The 15,142-nt window shown below is 50.8% G+C and overlaps 2 protein-coding genes across 2 annotated transcripts; one reads left to right on the plus strand and one right to left on the minus strand.

Annotated features, from left to right (window-relative positions):
• Nucleotides 1-3,249: 3,249 nt before the first annotated feature.
• On the plus strand, nt 3,250-4,213 carry CBF1 (Transcriptional regulator CBF1; the record flags this gene model as incomplete). The annotated part of the gene is made up of 2 exons (XM_066131283.1): nt 3,250-3,823; nt 3,891-4,213. 2 exons carry the CDS (start codon nt 3,250-3,252, stop codon nt 4,211-4,213), a joined length of 897 nt encoding a protein of 298 aa, XP_065987334.1.
• A 7,553-nt stretch (nt 4,214-11,766) lies between these two features.
• G6M90_00g086240 (uncharacterized protein) lies at nt 11,767-13,931 on the minus strand (the record flags this gene model as incomplete). Its single annotated transcript, XM_014685696.1, has 5 exons — nt 11,767-12,539; nt 12,623-12,853; nt 12,918-13,373; nt 13,464-13,647; nt 13,716-13,931. The coding sequence occupies 5 exons, from the start codon at nt 13,929-13,931 to the stop codon at nt 11,767-11,769; spliced, it is 1,860 nt and encodes a 619-aa protein (XP_014541182.1).
• Nucleotides 13,932-15,142: the final 1,211 nt, after the last annotated feature.

Here is a 15,142-nt window from a genome sequence, read left to right on the forward strand (position 1 = left end):
TGAAAGCTTAATCAACGAGTAGCTAATATGCTTCATTAGCTAGCCTCCCCGACCAACTCAGACGTGAACTCTTATTAAACACCGATTTTATTAAATTATTATTAAAAAAAAAAAAAAAAAAAAAAAAGACTAGCTAATCACCGGGACCCACTAGCTCAAGAGGTGATTCATGACCTCACGCGCCGGCGAAAGCCTAGAACAAACTCTGCACGTCAGAGAGGCACTGACAGTGACTCACGACTGCAAACACCGATTTTATTATACTGAAACGCAACATCAAAGACTAAAACATCGAACCTGCATTAGCTGCTGCGGTCCGTTAAACTATTTCTATCTGTTGCATCACCGCACCTTGGTGGCATGGTAGGGAGTGCTCCGTACTGTGTAGGGTTTGTTGACATGTCTGATGCCTGAATGCGCCCATGGGCAGACGGATCGAGACGAAACCGATGAATACACTGGAAGATAAAGGTTTCGACGCTGCTTACCAATAATACTATGAAAATAGTATACCTGCGTACGATACAAGCTGCACTTTGATTCACCGGCTGTCACTCAACCAAGGCGGGCACACACCATCGTTTCCGTGTTACCGTTGTTGAGACATGCATCTATGGCTTTGATAAAAGCGCCATGGACAAACCATTGGATTGTAACACATGATTCCCGAAATAGCGTGTTTCACCAGGATCGACTTCGAATGCCGGCGAGACCTCGCAGATATACTGCGTGTGTGGGCATTTTAGGTTTTTGGCGTGACTCGGCGTGAGTCACGGGCGCGAGGTTTACCTCTATGATGGCGGCTGAGGCTATCGCGAGATGGCCTTGGCTAGCGGCCGTGGCGTGGCACTACATATAATTGCGCTGGTACGTCTGACGCGTTACGATGCGTGTATAGACGGTCTACTTTTCTAGTCTCTTACTGTCCTTGGCCTGGTACAGCCTAATACTGTTTTAGATTTTATGATTGTACGATACTTATATTGTGTGTGTAATTTTATTTGACTACAGAGCGAAACAATCAAAAATTAATTAATAGCGTGATTCACACCGCGCTCTACCACCTACCGTCGAGTGATGTGCTGATAGCAGTCTCTACATACTAGGTGGACCTTGAATGACTTGGATCTCGAGCTGTGGCATCGACCTTGACCTGTCCCTAGCTCGCCAAGCTTCACGATACTCCATACTAGTTGAAAGATGCAAGCCGGGAGGGGGTTGCACGGATTGGGCATTGGGCAGTGCCGTACCTGACAGGCAGCAAGATGGAGGTCTATTGACATGGCTGCTTCCTTATTTGCCTGCCACATCAAACAGGAAAGACAAGCACGTCACGCTTACCCATGAGAGGCACGTGCAGTGAGGATTTGAGAGCCCAGCAAGCACACAACAAATGGAATTACCATCGCATTTCTTTCCAGGAATGGGTGTTTATGGCTGAGCACGGGTGCCGTCCTGTGATGTGACGAAGTTGGACACAAGGCCAACACTTGATGGCCGTGATTGCCCGTGACAGATGGTTGAGCTGGAGGAGGGGGCACCTTCTCTAGTGCCGGTTCTCGAGCAGCCAGGTGTGGAATACAAGCGTACCTAGGTAAAGGGCTTATATGCCAGACCCAAGTACTCCAATTCTGAGCACCCGCCTGCCAAAGCGCCTAGGTACCTAGGTACCATGAGAGCTTCCTTTACTTCCAAGGTTCGACAAGATGTTGCAAGCAGGCAGGCAAGCAGCTCTTTCTTCTTCTGTCTAGTCGTTGCGAGCAGCCAGGGCCCATTCGCCACGATTTCCTATTGGCTGTACTGTCCCCATTGTGTCAAACTATGTCAAGTGATTGGCTGACAGTTCTGAATGCCTGAGGCAGGCAAGTCTACCCACCTGAGGCAAAGCGCCATCTGGCCGCCCTCATTATTCATCACTCAGCGTCTCCCGCTGCACGTGTTCCACATCCTTCTCCGCCGCGTGACCCAGCCAGTCGACCAGCCGCCCGCCCACCCACCCACTCTTGCCTGTTCGCCAGACGAGCGAGACGAGCGAACGAGTGAGCGACCCAAACTCGAAGCACCACCCCGGCCGTGCCTTGCCTCGCCCTTCCTGAGCTGTCTCTGATCCTCTGGTCCCAGGCGCGACCTGCTCAACCTGGTCCTACTCGGATTCTCGCCTCTTATAAATAAAAACATAAGAATCTCTCATCTTAGAACTACCACTTCACTTCGAGTATTATCCCGTCGCCCGCATCAGTTCTTCGCATTTTATTTTGCCCTGCGGTACTGTTACGCTTTGTGTCTTTGTGCAATCAAGCTGCGGGTCTGCCGCGACTTACATTTTCGACGCCCGGTCGGCGCGATATCACGAGATTTTGACCAAAACACGTGAGTTGGAAAACCCGTGATCTGGCAGTCTCCAGAGCACATGATCTGCGAGGTATGTCTGTTCTATGCGCCTGCTCGTCCCTGTTCACAAAGTCGATTTGATGGTTTTCTTGGTGTTTTTGATGGAAATCTCGGTTCTCTGAGTCGTTTTGGCGAGGCAGACACGTTGCGAGGGAATTTTACTCACCGTCGCCACCATCCTCCTTGGCCATGGATTCCGTCTCATCGTCGCGCCAAATCGTCTAGTGACGACTTACATGCATCGTGAGATGACGGAGATGCGGCTGGTAACAGCTGCGACGTATTGACAATCGCTCGACGATGTGCAATGATGCGGATTGTTGTCCAATGTCGTCGCAACGCATCGTCACTGCGGTCGTGAGGAACAGGATGAGTGCGACTTCTTACCCGTCGCGATCCCATGACCTTTCTTTGCGTGACTACGTCTCATATGACACACCCTTCCTCTCAATACATACCGCGTTTGGCGCCAAAATAGGAGCGAACGACATGAACAATTCATTTCTGTCAAGCAAGCGCTTCATCCATCCATTTCCTTTTGTTTCTTCAGCGCTCTTCGATTCGAATAGCCCTGATTGCCCTTCGTCTCTCATCTCATCAAGAATTGACATGGAGCGAGGCGAAGGCTTGTTGTTGCCTATAGAATCGACAACGGAGATGGCCCTACTCATCATAGTCCAAATTGAGCTGTCTGCCTCCTCGTCATGTTGAACGCCATGATTCGTCTCTGCTTGGTGAACACATGCTAACATTTTCTTATGCAACAGTTCGGAGGCCCTTGACTCAAACAGCCCGCAACGCTGATTACCACAAGGGCCCAGGCCTTCAATCTACACCATCGTCGGCCTTTTCGACATCATGTCCGATTCGGTTGCTACTGAACCTGCTGATTTGTCCAGTCTCACCAGCTCTCCTGGCTCTAAGAGAAAGCGTGAACTGGACAGTCCCGGCTCCCAACGTGCTAAGCGCGCTGCTCCTCCTGCAGCCATGACAGCTGAAACCGCTGCCTTCATCGAGAATGCCATTGAGGCAACCCACGCCGCTGCGGCGAATGGCGTGAACGTCGCCGACTTCAATGCCTTGCAGCAGGCCGCGGCTGCTGACCACACCGATGCGTCTGATCCTGCGAATGCTACTAGCACGGCCCAGGCAGCACTTGGCATGTATCCTACTCTTCATGTCCCTCCTTCGACAGAGGAGCAGTTTGCGGCTCAGGTAGCCGCCGAGGGCGATCATCAGTCCGAAGCGGCATTCAATGCTGAAATTGCCCAGCCTGATATGATGGATCCCTCCGCAGTTACCCAGCAAACCCCGGCAAACGGAGGTCAGCCTCCGGCTCATCGATACTCTACATCATCGGCCCCGTCGAACCCCAAGCCTACTGTGGGCTCTGAGGAATGGCATAAGATGCGAAAGGACAATCACAAAGAAGGCAAGTGGTGCACCCTGGATATTCTTCTGAACGCTCAAGCTAGGTCTCTGGCTAACCATCTTCAAAGTTGAACGAAGACGGCGCGAGACTATCAATGAAGGCATCAATGAATTGGCCAAAATCGTTCCAGGCTGTGAGAAGAATAAGGGGTCAATTCTGCAGCGTGCGGTCAGCTTTATTACACAACTTCGGGAGAACGAAGAGCAGAATGTCGAAAAGTGGACTCTGCAGAAGCTTCTCACAGATCAGGCCATTACTGAGCTGAGTACTTGCAACACCAAGCTCAAGGAAGAATGCCAACGGGTGTTTAGAGAACTGGAGATTTGGAAGCGCGTGGCGCAGAATGCTGGCTTGGAGCCTCCTCAGCCAGAGGAGGAGTCAAGCCCATAAGCAATATTGAGTGACGAAACAAAGAAAGCAGCCAATTTAGTAGTGTTTAGCGTAAAGTAATCCTAGTTTAAGGAGAAGATGAATGACACAGCAATAGCGGGAATCGAATAAAGAACATATCTATTGATGTCTAATGTGAATACTCTGGACTTGAGATTCCAGTCACCCATAGGAACATCTCAGAGGAAATCCTCCCCCCTCACAGCTTGCATAGAAGGCCTAGACTCTGGGCAGATGCTTGGTAGCTGTCTCGTCTTGCAATGGCTGCTAGGGGCTGCTATTATTTGCTTCCCATTTCGTTGACTGACTGAGTACTGAAGTGGCCATACGTTTCGTGATCGGCGACGGCTCTCTAGCAACGGGCATCAAGACAACGATTAGACTTGGGCAGCAACAGTGATGTGAATCGACAATGAGCAAAGAAACGGGTCTTCTCAGCTTTTCTGGCAGTCTATACTCTATCCAGAGGCCATGTTAAGCTGCAAGCATGACGAGGTGCGTTTTGCCACGCCACCTTCCTAGACTTGAACGCTGTTATGCGACGATTTGGTGGCAACCACAACGACAGGAGCCAATTCCCTATATTTTGAGAATTCTCTTCTCGAGTAAGGTCTGTCACCAAGCTTTCAAGCTTTAGGCTCTCCTGGAAATACATTAAAAGGATCGCTGGATGACGTCCCACGAAAACGGCGGTAAATAGCCCATTACTTCGTTTCGGAGGACTTGGCGTGCCATTCACAGATGAGCCCATGTCCTAGTTTCTTTGGTCAAGTCTTTCTCGCGGCGACCCTGGACACATTTCAATTGGAATATTTGCTGTGCCTTTCGTGTCTTTACACATCCCTGGCGTCACCGACAGACACCCGATAGTATTCACGTTTAGTAGGCACGAAATAATTTCGTGATAGCATGGTCACGCGCGACTTTGGGTCTTTGCGAAGCGTCAAGGGAGACAATCAGACTGGGCTTTGTTTTCAGCCTTTGATGGCAAGCACAACGGGTGTTTTGGGTTTCTGTGCTTCGAGGCGTCATCTGAATTAGAAGCCTTGAAAGGTGTAAGGAGGACAGGATGGTGTAGGTTCAAATGGTTTCGTTGGGTCCGACTTGACTTGCACTTGTGCCGCGAGGGATTGAGTAAGTGAACAGAGGACAAGTTCAATCTGGTATTGGGGCCTCGCTAACCCCTTTTATGAGAGTAGATGGAAGGATGCGATGTCGATTAGAGAACGTCTAGACAACTTATAGAACGGGTGGTAGTTTAGGGAGTCTAGGTGAGGAGGATGTGGGTAGGGTTTTGTTTCCCTTTTCACAGGCTCCTTTCTACAATGGCGGTGGTACAATGCTGGCCGCCTTTTAAAATCTCGTAACAGGCTATGTGATGAAATGGTTCTTGAAAGTATCACAACAGACCAGGGGTAGATGCCGACTTGGAGTGGAACGAGACTCGCCGTTAGAGGAACATTGTCACTGTTTATAAATTGTCTAAAGCTGAAGAGTTTGTATGAAACAAGCGAGTTGTTTAGCTTGGGAACTTGATATATAAGTTCCAGGGTGATGTCGACAAAACGAGGTATTGGACTATATTTTGTCTTTTCTCATTTCGAGGGATATCTACTTGGAGAGGACCGGTGGCTTGGATAATTATCAGTATGTAGGACCATTAACCTTCTAGTTGATAATCACATATCACGGAGAGGATATAATTTTAGCGTCTGCAGCATTCCCTGTCTATCCTACTCCGTACTTGTAGGGTTCTTCCATGAACCATGTTGCCTATTTTCCGAAACGAGATCCTTGCTATGCATTACACCTGAAAAGAGTGTGCCTGTTCAACAATGTTTCCAAGGGCCGTCATGGAGAAAGCATGAACCAGGACGGGAGTTGACATGTATTTCGTGTTCCACAGCGACAAAGTGTGCTGATGGCCCAAAACGCCCGCCAACGCCAGATACATATACATGGCCAGCATTGCATCTCACAACAGTCCAGCAGGCGGGAATGAAGACGACGGCATGCGCATTCCACCCACTGCTAGAGTTTCCGCAGCTCATTGACTCAACACCACGCATCCGGGGCATGTGCGACTCGTCCATGGCCAAGAATGCTTCATACGCATGATGGGCATGGGGCTTGCCGGTCTGCCAGGCATGACAATTGCCCCGACTCCCCGGTTTTGCGCGTACGGGCGCAGTATAGTCTCAGATGAAAGACACGTGTCGTAGATTAAACTTTGAGACTGTACTCGCTACGGCGTACATTCGCAATCAACCACCATGTATCACGTATCATATATGACAAGAAGGCATCTGCCCTGCCAAAACACCATGCCAGCAAGGAGGGTATATGTCGTGCGCAGTGACATGCCGCGAATCCCGCCGTCTTTGTAGCGTGCGCCAGGCTGCATGCAACGGAACTCGGCAGAGGGGATGAATGGCTGCCAGTATCAAAATCGAGCCGAGACGAAATAGAGTTCAGACGCCCGCCCCTGGCAGAAGGCGGGCAAGGGCAAGGGCAATGGTCTGTCGGCATAGTCGACCCCAAAATCTGATCTGGCATGAGATCAAAAGATCGGACGTGTTGTAGCTGCGGCGTGAAACTCTGTCACATTTTGTCTTTTTTGGCAGAAGGCGGCTAGTATCTCTCCGTTGTCCGTTTTCGGCAAAAACCTACGCCTCCTCGGCGTCGATACTCGGTATTGCGATAGCTTGCTTGCTAGCCGGCTGCCCGTGTCCCAATCATGTCTCTGGGCGGATTCACCAAGAGCTGAATTATGTAGTTCTTGGTGACACTAGCTCGGTTGCCATTTTATCCAGGGCTCTTTCCGGCCAATCGCAAGTCGTCACCCTGTGTTGACACGCGCTAGTTCCACGCTGGACTTTAGCGGGGGAAGGACCGAGTTGGTTTCCGTTTCTCACAACGGCGCCAACTCCAACCAACTCGGGGCGTTTTCCTCCTCCCCTGGCAAGTCGATCAATGGCATCATGTATACTCCGTACCCGTACTCTCTGTGCCATGACTATTGCTTAGTGCCAGTGGCCGTGTCGTCGTCGCAAAGCCTGGCCGCCCGAGCAGACGCCTCGTGTGACTCGGTGGCTGTTCGACTATAGCCAGCTGCTGTCCAATTGCAATTGTACGCAGAGTGAGGCGCACAGAGTATACATACAAGCAATCTTCTCATGTGGCCCTCGACGGTTCTGATGATCCCTTTAGGCAAAAAGAAAGAAAGAAAAAGACATCGACTAGCCAAACTCAATCGGAGGCCGACTGCATATGTGTGCGCATTGCTCCGCACCCCCCCCGTTGCCTATCCCCTCTTTATTCCCCAGCGACACACCTCAGATGCTCCTCAGAGGCATGGAGATGCCGACGGGGGTGGCCCAAGGGCGATGGATAGTTGCACTGGCGATACGTGCCAAGACGAGTCCCGCGCTCCCGCCCGCAGCTGAATCGTTGCTGTGGATCGGCAGCAGAGGGATGTTGAAGGTTGAAGCCCGGTTACGTTTTTTGCGTGAGACGTGACGCATGGTATACACATATGGCGCGACTCGTGCCATGGTAAATTGTTGGTGACTACGTTGCGTTGTTGCACGGCATTTGCTGCCGAATGCGCAAATCCGCAACTTTGCAGAGAGAGAGAGGGAGAGCAAAAACCGCGGCAGAGCACGACTGCATTCTGTACTCCGTACATGCTCGGCAGATGCTCTACACTGTACGAAGTCGTCCGCCTGGCCGCGCGAGCCATGTGCGTCACTGGTGCCGCTCGATAGGCCCGGATCTTGTCCGGCCACGCTACACAGCAGGACAAGCTTTGATCCCGGTCGTATGGCAAATGCAGTCGTACATAATCCGTACATGACGTGTTGGTCGTACCGCGGGATTGTACGTACGGGTAGGAGTACGGTTGGGTTGCAGGCCGAGGGGGGTGTGTGGCATTGGTGTGTCGAATAGCACCAGATAGATGTAGGTACACGACATGGCATGCGACCGCGAGGCATGCCAAAAAAACAAACGAACAAGAAAGGGACAAAAAACCGCATGTGCATCTTTCGCGTATCACGACGTCTGAGCATGTCTGCCCTGCATGGGCGGAACCACCAGGCAACGCGGTTCGGATACGTCGTCTTGGTCCTTGTTCTTCCAAACAGGAAGTCATGTCCAGCCTTGCCACCGCACAGACTCAACGTCAACCATATATATGTACATCTGTACATACGGAGTACGGAGTACTGGTAGTATGTATGTACTCTGTATGTATGTATTTGCTCTGCTCAAGGGTGGGCCAGAAAGGTTCCGGCCGACACCAGGTCCAACCTCGATCCTTGAACCTTGCCCTCGGGGGCCAGGGGAGGCCAATGGAGATTGAATGTCTCGACTCTCGACCTGACCAACATGCTCTGTGTTGGGAGAGCAGCGGACCTTGGCTTTGGCCAGAAACGGGTTGCTCCCAGGTCCAGCATGGAAACCGGAGCTTTGAGGAACTATTGTCTTGCCTTGTTGGTTCGTCGTGTCTAAGCATTCGAGACACACAGCCCAACCGATGGTGTAGATAATCCCAAGTGTTGCTCCGCAGGCAGTTGTTTGGGCGAGCAATTCCAGGTCTACATATAGAAAGGTTCTGCACAGTCCGTCGCAAATCATGGCCCTGCGTCGACACCACGCGTCCATCAAAACGCCCCCCTCTCGCCACAGTGTCTCACCATTTTTTATGTCCTTGGGTCCTTTATACATGTTCCGTATCCGGCCAAAACGTAAGGAATCAACACCCCCGGCCGGAAAAGAAAAAGAAAAGACAAAAAAAAAAAGATCCTCCCAGATGGCCACGCTGCGCAGCAAATGCCCTCCCCATGCGCCTCCCCGTGCCTCCCCAATCGTATCCCAATGCCAATCGGCCAAGCGACCAAGACTGCATGCTTGCTTGAGGGTTCCAGACCGCCGGCGGCCCATCTTTGATCTGCGAGGCCCTCGCCGCCGCCGGGCGTCACAACCGCGGCGCATAGTCGAGGAATCAGCCGCTCAGCCTACAAATTGTCCGCACGCCGCGCCCGTGCCAGAAGGACGTTCCTGCGGCGGCTGTCGCGGGGATCCGGGGTTATACTCTCTCTCGTCTTATCTATGTTCCTCGTCAGTCAGCTCCAGAGTCCACACCCCGTGCAAGGCCAGCTTCTGCCACGAACCCATGGGCTCTTGGATATTGCCATGTATATGCCGGGCTGCTGCCGTTGGTCAATCTTGACCCAACAAGGAAGGCGGGCCGGGGCTGTTTATTGCATTCTTCTTGGTACTAATGTAGTAGTACGAGGACGTAGTTGTAGATTATATGCTCCGCACTCCGCATCCGCCTTGGAATACCCGTCCCTGGGGGCCGGCTGCTGCAATAAACGCATGTACATACACAACTCATATCCGGACCGTCCCGGTACTTTCCTCCTCATCCATGTTGCCGTACTCCGTGTTGTAATACTACCTACTGCTTGGAACCATAGACGCTGAGGCCGCGTCTTGTTCATTGTCGTCTCAGAATCTGCTCCACCTCGACCAACATGTGCTTCTCCTACTAGTACCGGTGACACGTCAATGAGCATCTTGGTCCGCCACAGGACTGGCAGGGCATGGTATGTGTAGAATGGGAAGACTTGGCTATTGCGTATCGTTGCTGAGATGGCCGTGGTGGACCGCAATCTTCCTCTCTCGATTCGTCTCTCCTTCTCTCGCCCTTTATACTTGTCCTTCCTGCTTCTTGATGAACAGGGACAACTCGCACAGCATCGCCTTGCATAGCAGTATATATGTGTTGTATACTACTGCCTTGCTTGGCCGCCTTGTCCTCGCTCACTCATTCGCTCCGGGCGTCCATCATCACAGCGAAACCACAGAGTTGGGGGCATTGCTCCGCAACAAATATGTCAGTGCTCACCATTAAATCCTATCCTAGTCTTGTTCTTCCGACACTCCTGCCAACAGCCCAAACAGCTCTGCTCCCTTGGCCCGAGCCAACCCAGACCCTCGTGCTGACTGGTCGGGATACGAGCATCATTGTCTCGTCTCGTCTCGTGGAATAGTAAATACGGAGCACTGTATATTCGCCTTCCTCCCTCATCTCTCACCTTCAGCTCGGCTCATCCAAACGTCATCCAAATCCCGCTCCTCTCGTCTGAGATTCTGCCTTGGGACGCGCCTGTGCCATCCCAACCTAGATTACAGCCCCCCACTGTCCAAGTCTTGTTGACTTGACAGCTTCCCACCTAGTTGTCTTTGCACGCCCCTTTGTTTCCAAGGATCTCTCCCAAGGTACCACGCGCTAAGCTCACAAGTCCCGATGCGCCTCGCATAAACATAAAAACAGTAGGACGTTCAGTCATGGTAGCGTAAGAAATGCCCGTAAGAAACCAAAAAACCACTCCACCCACAATAACACCGTATCACTTATATACATCCAGGAGTGCAAGACAGGTAACAAGGAGGCAATGTAACTCAAGTCCGTAACTCAAGCCCCGACTGAGGACCATGCAACGTTCATGCCAGGGTTATGCATGAGCCCATGAAATGTATTGGAACTGCATTCTGTCTTGAGACCATACAACCCATGGCAGACAGTTGCTGGCGAGGGAGCGTTATGAAAGTCCCGTCTCGTAGACTCGTCAGGCACTCGCCCTTGGCCTCTGTCCAGACACTCGCTAGCCGTAAGAAACGCTTACAATCTTCTCCAAGGACAAATACCATGAGCCGTAGACGCAAAGGAATCAAAAACAGTTGCTAAACACGCTGCGCCGGAGAAAGAACCGCTTGTTGCGCTAAACAGACTGCCACGCCCCTCCGTCTTCGGAACGGATACTATTGGCAACTAGCTTTGGCGCCTTTTTCTCCTCGCGCCAAGTCATCAGGGTGCAACAACAGGTAAATCATTACCGTGTAACAAACGTGCCTGAGCCCAATATCCGTCCGAAACGGAATCATGTATCCATTCAAACGCCATGGCCCAAGGCAACAAAGATACCAATTGCGCTGCTGTGAATTCTCTTCTTCTCAGGAAGTAAAAATAAAATTGTGCCATATTCTTCAAAATTAAAACCAAATGACCAAAATGCCTATCGCCAACCTTTTTTTCTTGTGGTATATCACAGCCCCTTATACATCAACACATCGTACCCAATCGAAGTTACTAGAGCATTCGCCGTCAAACCACGTCACTCCAGTAACAACGATCCATATTCCTCGAAAAGCGCCGGGGAATATCCAGAGGTAAAACTTGCTCGCCAAGGGATAGTAGTAGTGGTAGTAATCCTATGGCTTGAATCATGCCGGCTCAACCCTCACTCCACGGTCCACGTACTAGATGGGCTGCTTTATGCAATAGTAGTTCTTCACCTGCAAAATTATCTTGCTCGAGGTTGGGTGACAATTGCTGTGGTAGGATGCCTAATAAAAGGGCAATCGCTTCATGATTGCGCTGAACGAAACTCTTTTTGGCACTTCTTGTTTTATTTGTGTCCGCCGTAGTGTATATGCCTGATGCCTTTGGCATAGTGGTATGAAGTTGCCATATCTTGCTCATATTATTGCATTTGGTTTCTGGAAACACCGTCTACCACTTGGGTGATGACTCGCAGCCCGCTTCTACCGTCGTTAGGAACATAGTACCCTTGGGATTGATTAACCGGGGCATGAGGCATATCTCCTGTTCGGAATATCGGGGGCCCATTTGCCTCATAGTCTGGTCGTGGAGATCCTTCAAATGAGCCCCCTATAAATGGCGTATTGGGATTCATGGGAACTCCTTGGCCTATATAGGGGGGTTGCTGAGGATTGCCCTGAGTAGGGGTGTATGCATACATTGAACCTTGCCCTGGGCCAGTTGACCCAGGCTGAGGCTGTTGCCATTGCTGAGCATACATGCTGCTACCCCCTGGGCTAGCGTATTCGCTGAAGACCGACGGCCGTCGGCTGGTATCGTGGGGGCTGGTCACCATGTCCAGGGCTAAGGGCCCGCTAGGGGCAGTGACCGAGGTTTGATCTGTGACGGTGATGCCGTTGCTGTCCATGAAGGTGTGTGGCTGAGACGGTATGTCTGCGGGTAACATGCTGGGATTGAAGGAATGCCCTCGGACGGGTAGTTCACCGGTGAACGGGCCATGGCCACCGTGCAATGTTTGTGCTGAGCCAGGACCAGTCGTTGGCGTTTGGACCGCGCAGTGATGCTGCGTGTTGGCCTTGGGACGCTGCAATTCATGATCCTCCTCATCCTTGAGAAAATTTCCGTCTTCGTTTTCGGAGGCATAGTTCTCAGGAAGCTTATCTTCCGCCATCACATACACTTCGGTGGATCCGTCTAGGGATTGTGTTAATGCCTGGCTCAATACAAATGACAACTGGAACTGCTCATAGCGCTGCGGGCACTGTTAGTTGGCTTACCAATCTCGCCGTTCTTGAAACGTTCTTCTTGTCTGGCCATCTTGAAAATCTCAGTTAAATACGGTTTTTTCTTGGCGTTGGTGTCGTTGTCCATGAAGAATGATGACAGGGCTTCAGCAGTTGTTTCTTCTAACTTCTTCACATTGAGGCCAAGTTTTTGAATATCGTTATGCTGTCTGCCATTGGGCTCAATTACAAGCCTCAATATATGCGCCAGTAGATGGACTCGTTCTATAGCCATGTGAGCTTTTAATGAAATTTGCCTTGCTGGTCAAGGACGAAATACAGAACACACCTCGTTTATATAAATGATCCGGCTCCTTGTGCCTGACCTTGTCGTCTTTTGTAGGGCCCCATGGCTTTGGCCACCAATCTGGGGCCTTTTCGTCGCTGCCTGTGTATGGATGTGTTGATTGTTTCTTGGGCTCTACAGCCTTAACCCATGCCTTGGCTATCAACTTGCACGCAGTCTGTTGACAGTTCTTGAACCGTTGTTCGTAGAAGTTCCATACTGCATCACCATCACCAACTTTGATTCCTTTTCGTGATGATACCGTCATCGGCACATCGTCGTCTTCGTTGATTGGGTGGCGGGGTCGAGGTCGCTTGCGTCCAGATCGTGTAGGCCCTTCCAAATCATCAAAAATAGAACTGCGACGTCGATCCGAGGGTCGCATACGTCCAAAACTACCACTTCTGCTGAAAGAGGCATCCTCGAGTTGCAGTCCATTATCCAATATGGGATCAGCGCCTACACAAAAAGAGGATGGTGTATGATCAGCATCAAGCCAGTGTGGCGCATCCCTCAACTTTTGCCAGGTAGCATATATTTTCATCTTACCAGAATTAACTCGAGCCATGACCTGTTGAAATTTGCTTTTGTCAAAAAACTGGCCAATCGTGATTGCGTCTAGCTTCTGAGGTGGACTGAGATATGTTATCGGCTCTCCATCTTCACTCATAACGGCAACGAAGTATTGCTTTCCAGCAATCCCACACAGTGAACGGAGCGCCTCGGGAATTGCCTGTATAGATTCAAGTCGTCATGTTAGCGATATTCACGACTCCAGGGAATATTCTACAGGGGCCTCACCATTGGGGGTTGACGTCGGTGCAAGTCATACGGCTCTTGATAGCGACTGTCCCCTGGATCGACGCCGTAGCGGTCTTGGAGGAAAGAATCAGGTCGTTGTACTGCATCGGCAACATATCTCTCCTGCGAGAACGAGGCATGCCTTGTGGTAGGAGGAAAACATGGCTGGAACGACGGCTGGCGTGGGAACTCATCCCGCGGGAGGGGTCGAACCATGGTTGGGTAATGAATGGGAGTCCGGCAGAGGGGCTCGAGCCGTCAGTAAAACTGAGCAGTCGTCACAACAAATCAGCCAGCCTTGGTACGTCAGCGATAAACCACAGGAGTAACTGATAAATGGCCGCTCTATGTTAAGGAGTTAGCGGCGCGACGATTAATGTAGTTACGACACGTCGAACAGTGTTCGCCTTACATGTTTGGTGCAACGATGGCAGAGAACAATCCGGCGACGCGATGGATGGCTGTCAATTGTACCCCGAAACCAACAACAAGTTTAAGAGCTCAGTGTCTTTGACAGTACACAATAATTGGACAGGGTACTGGCAGACCCATTTATCGCATGTCGTGCAAAGGTTGGCGTGATGTTCGGGTCCTAAGCTCAATGTGATTGAAGTATTTGTCGTGTCGACGACCAAGGATGCCAGTCGTGTTCAGTAAATGTCGTGTAACATTTGACAAGAATTAACTCGACATGAAGGCCAGTGAGAGTACCAGAGAAGCAGGTAGTATTGAGGGTTGGACAGGCCGTTGTTCTGTCTGGGTAATGCCGCGTGAAGACGATTTTGATCGTGCCTGATACCTCAGAGTCTGTTGTCTGAAAACAACTAGTGCCTCGAGTTATAGAACGACCGCCTCGCTTGAATATGATGACTTCAATATTTCATGATCGTTTGAAACCCGGCGATATAGAGGGACCTGAACGTTGCGTCTGGGCGTGATGCTCAGTTTAGTCTGATCAGACAGCAATGGCGATTGTCCGAAGAGGAGCGGCACTGTAGATGTGATCCAGATGATCGGGAAGACTCGTATAAGACAATCTTTGCCGTTTGGGTGAAAGGGCTGTAGAACAAATGGCAGCAAGGGTTTCGAAATGAGTAGTCGGTGTGAGCTGACCTGCAGGTCGGGGTTCACGATGTCGATGCAGTCACTATCACAACCTGAGGCTCTATGTGGCGCAGATAGGAAGGAGTTTCAAGGTATCCTTGTGTTTAGATAGAACGCTCGCGATTAGAGGTAGTTTCTCGGCAACGTGACAAAAGTTCCGTACGTCGTTGATATGACATGAATATCCAGGACGTTTGAGATGGACTTGTGGTAGGCGGATCCTGCTTGTTGAATGTGAGGACCAGGTAAACAGAGCAGCACGGGCTCGACCAAGACGATCAAGTGAAATAAGTGAGAAGGGAGAGGAAGGAGTGTCGAGTAAA

The sequence above is a fragment of the Metarhizium brunneum genome, chromosome 5 (assembly GCF_013426205.1).
Source record: "Metarhizium brunneum chromosome 5, complete sequence".
In the NCBI taxonomy this organism is placed as follows: domain Eukaryota; kingdom Fungi; phylum Ascomycota; class Sordariomycetes; order Hypocreales; family Clavicipitaceae; genus Metarhizium; species Metarhizium brunneum.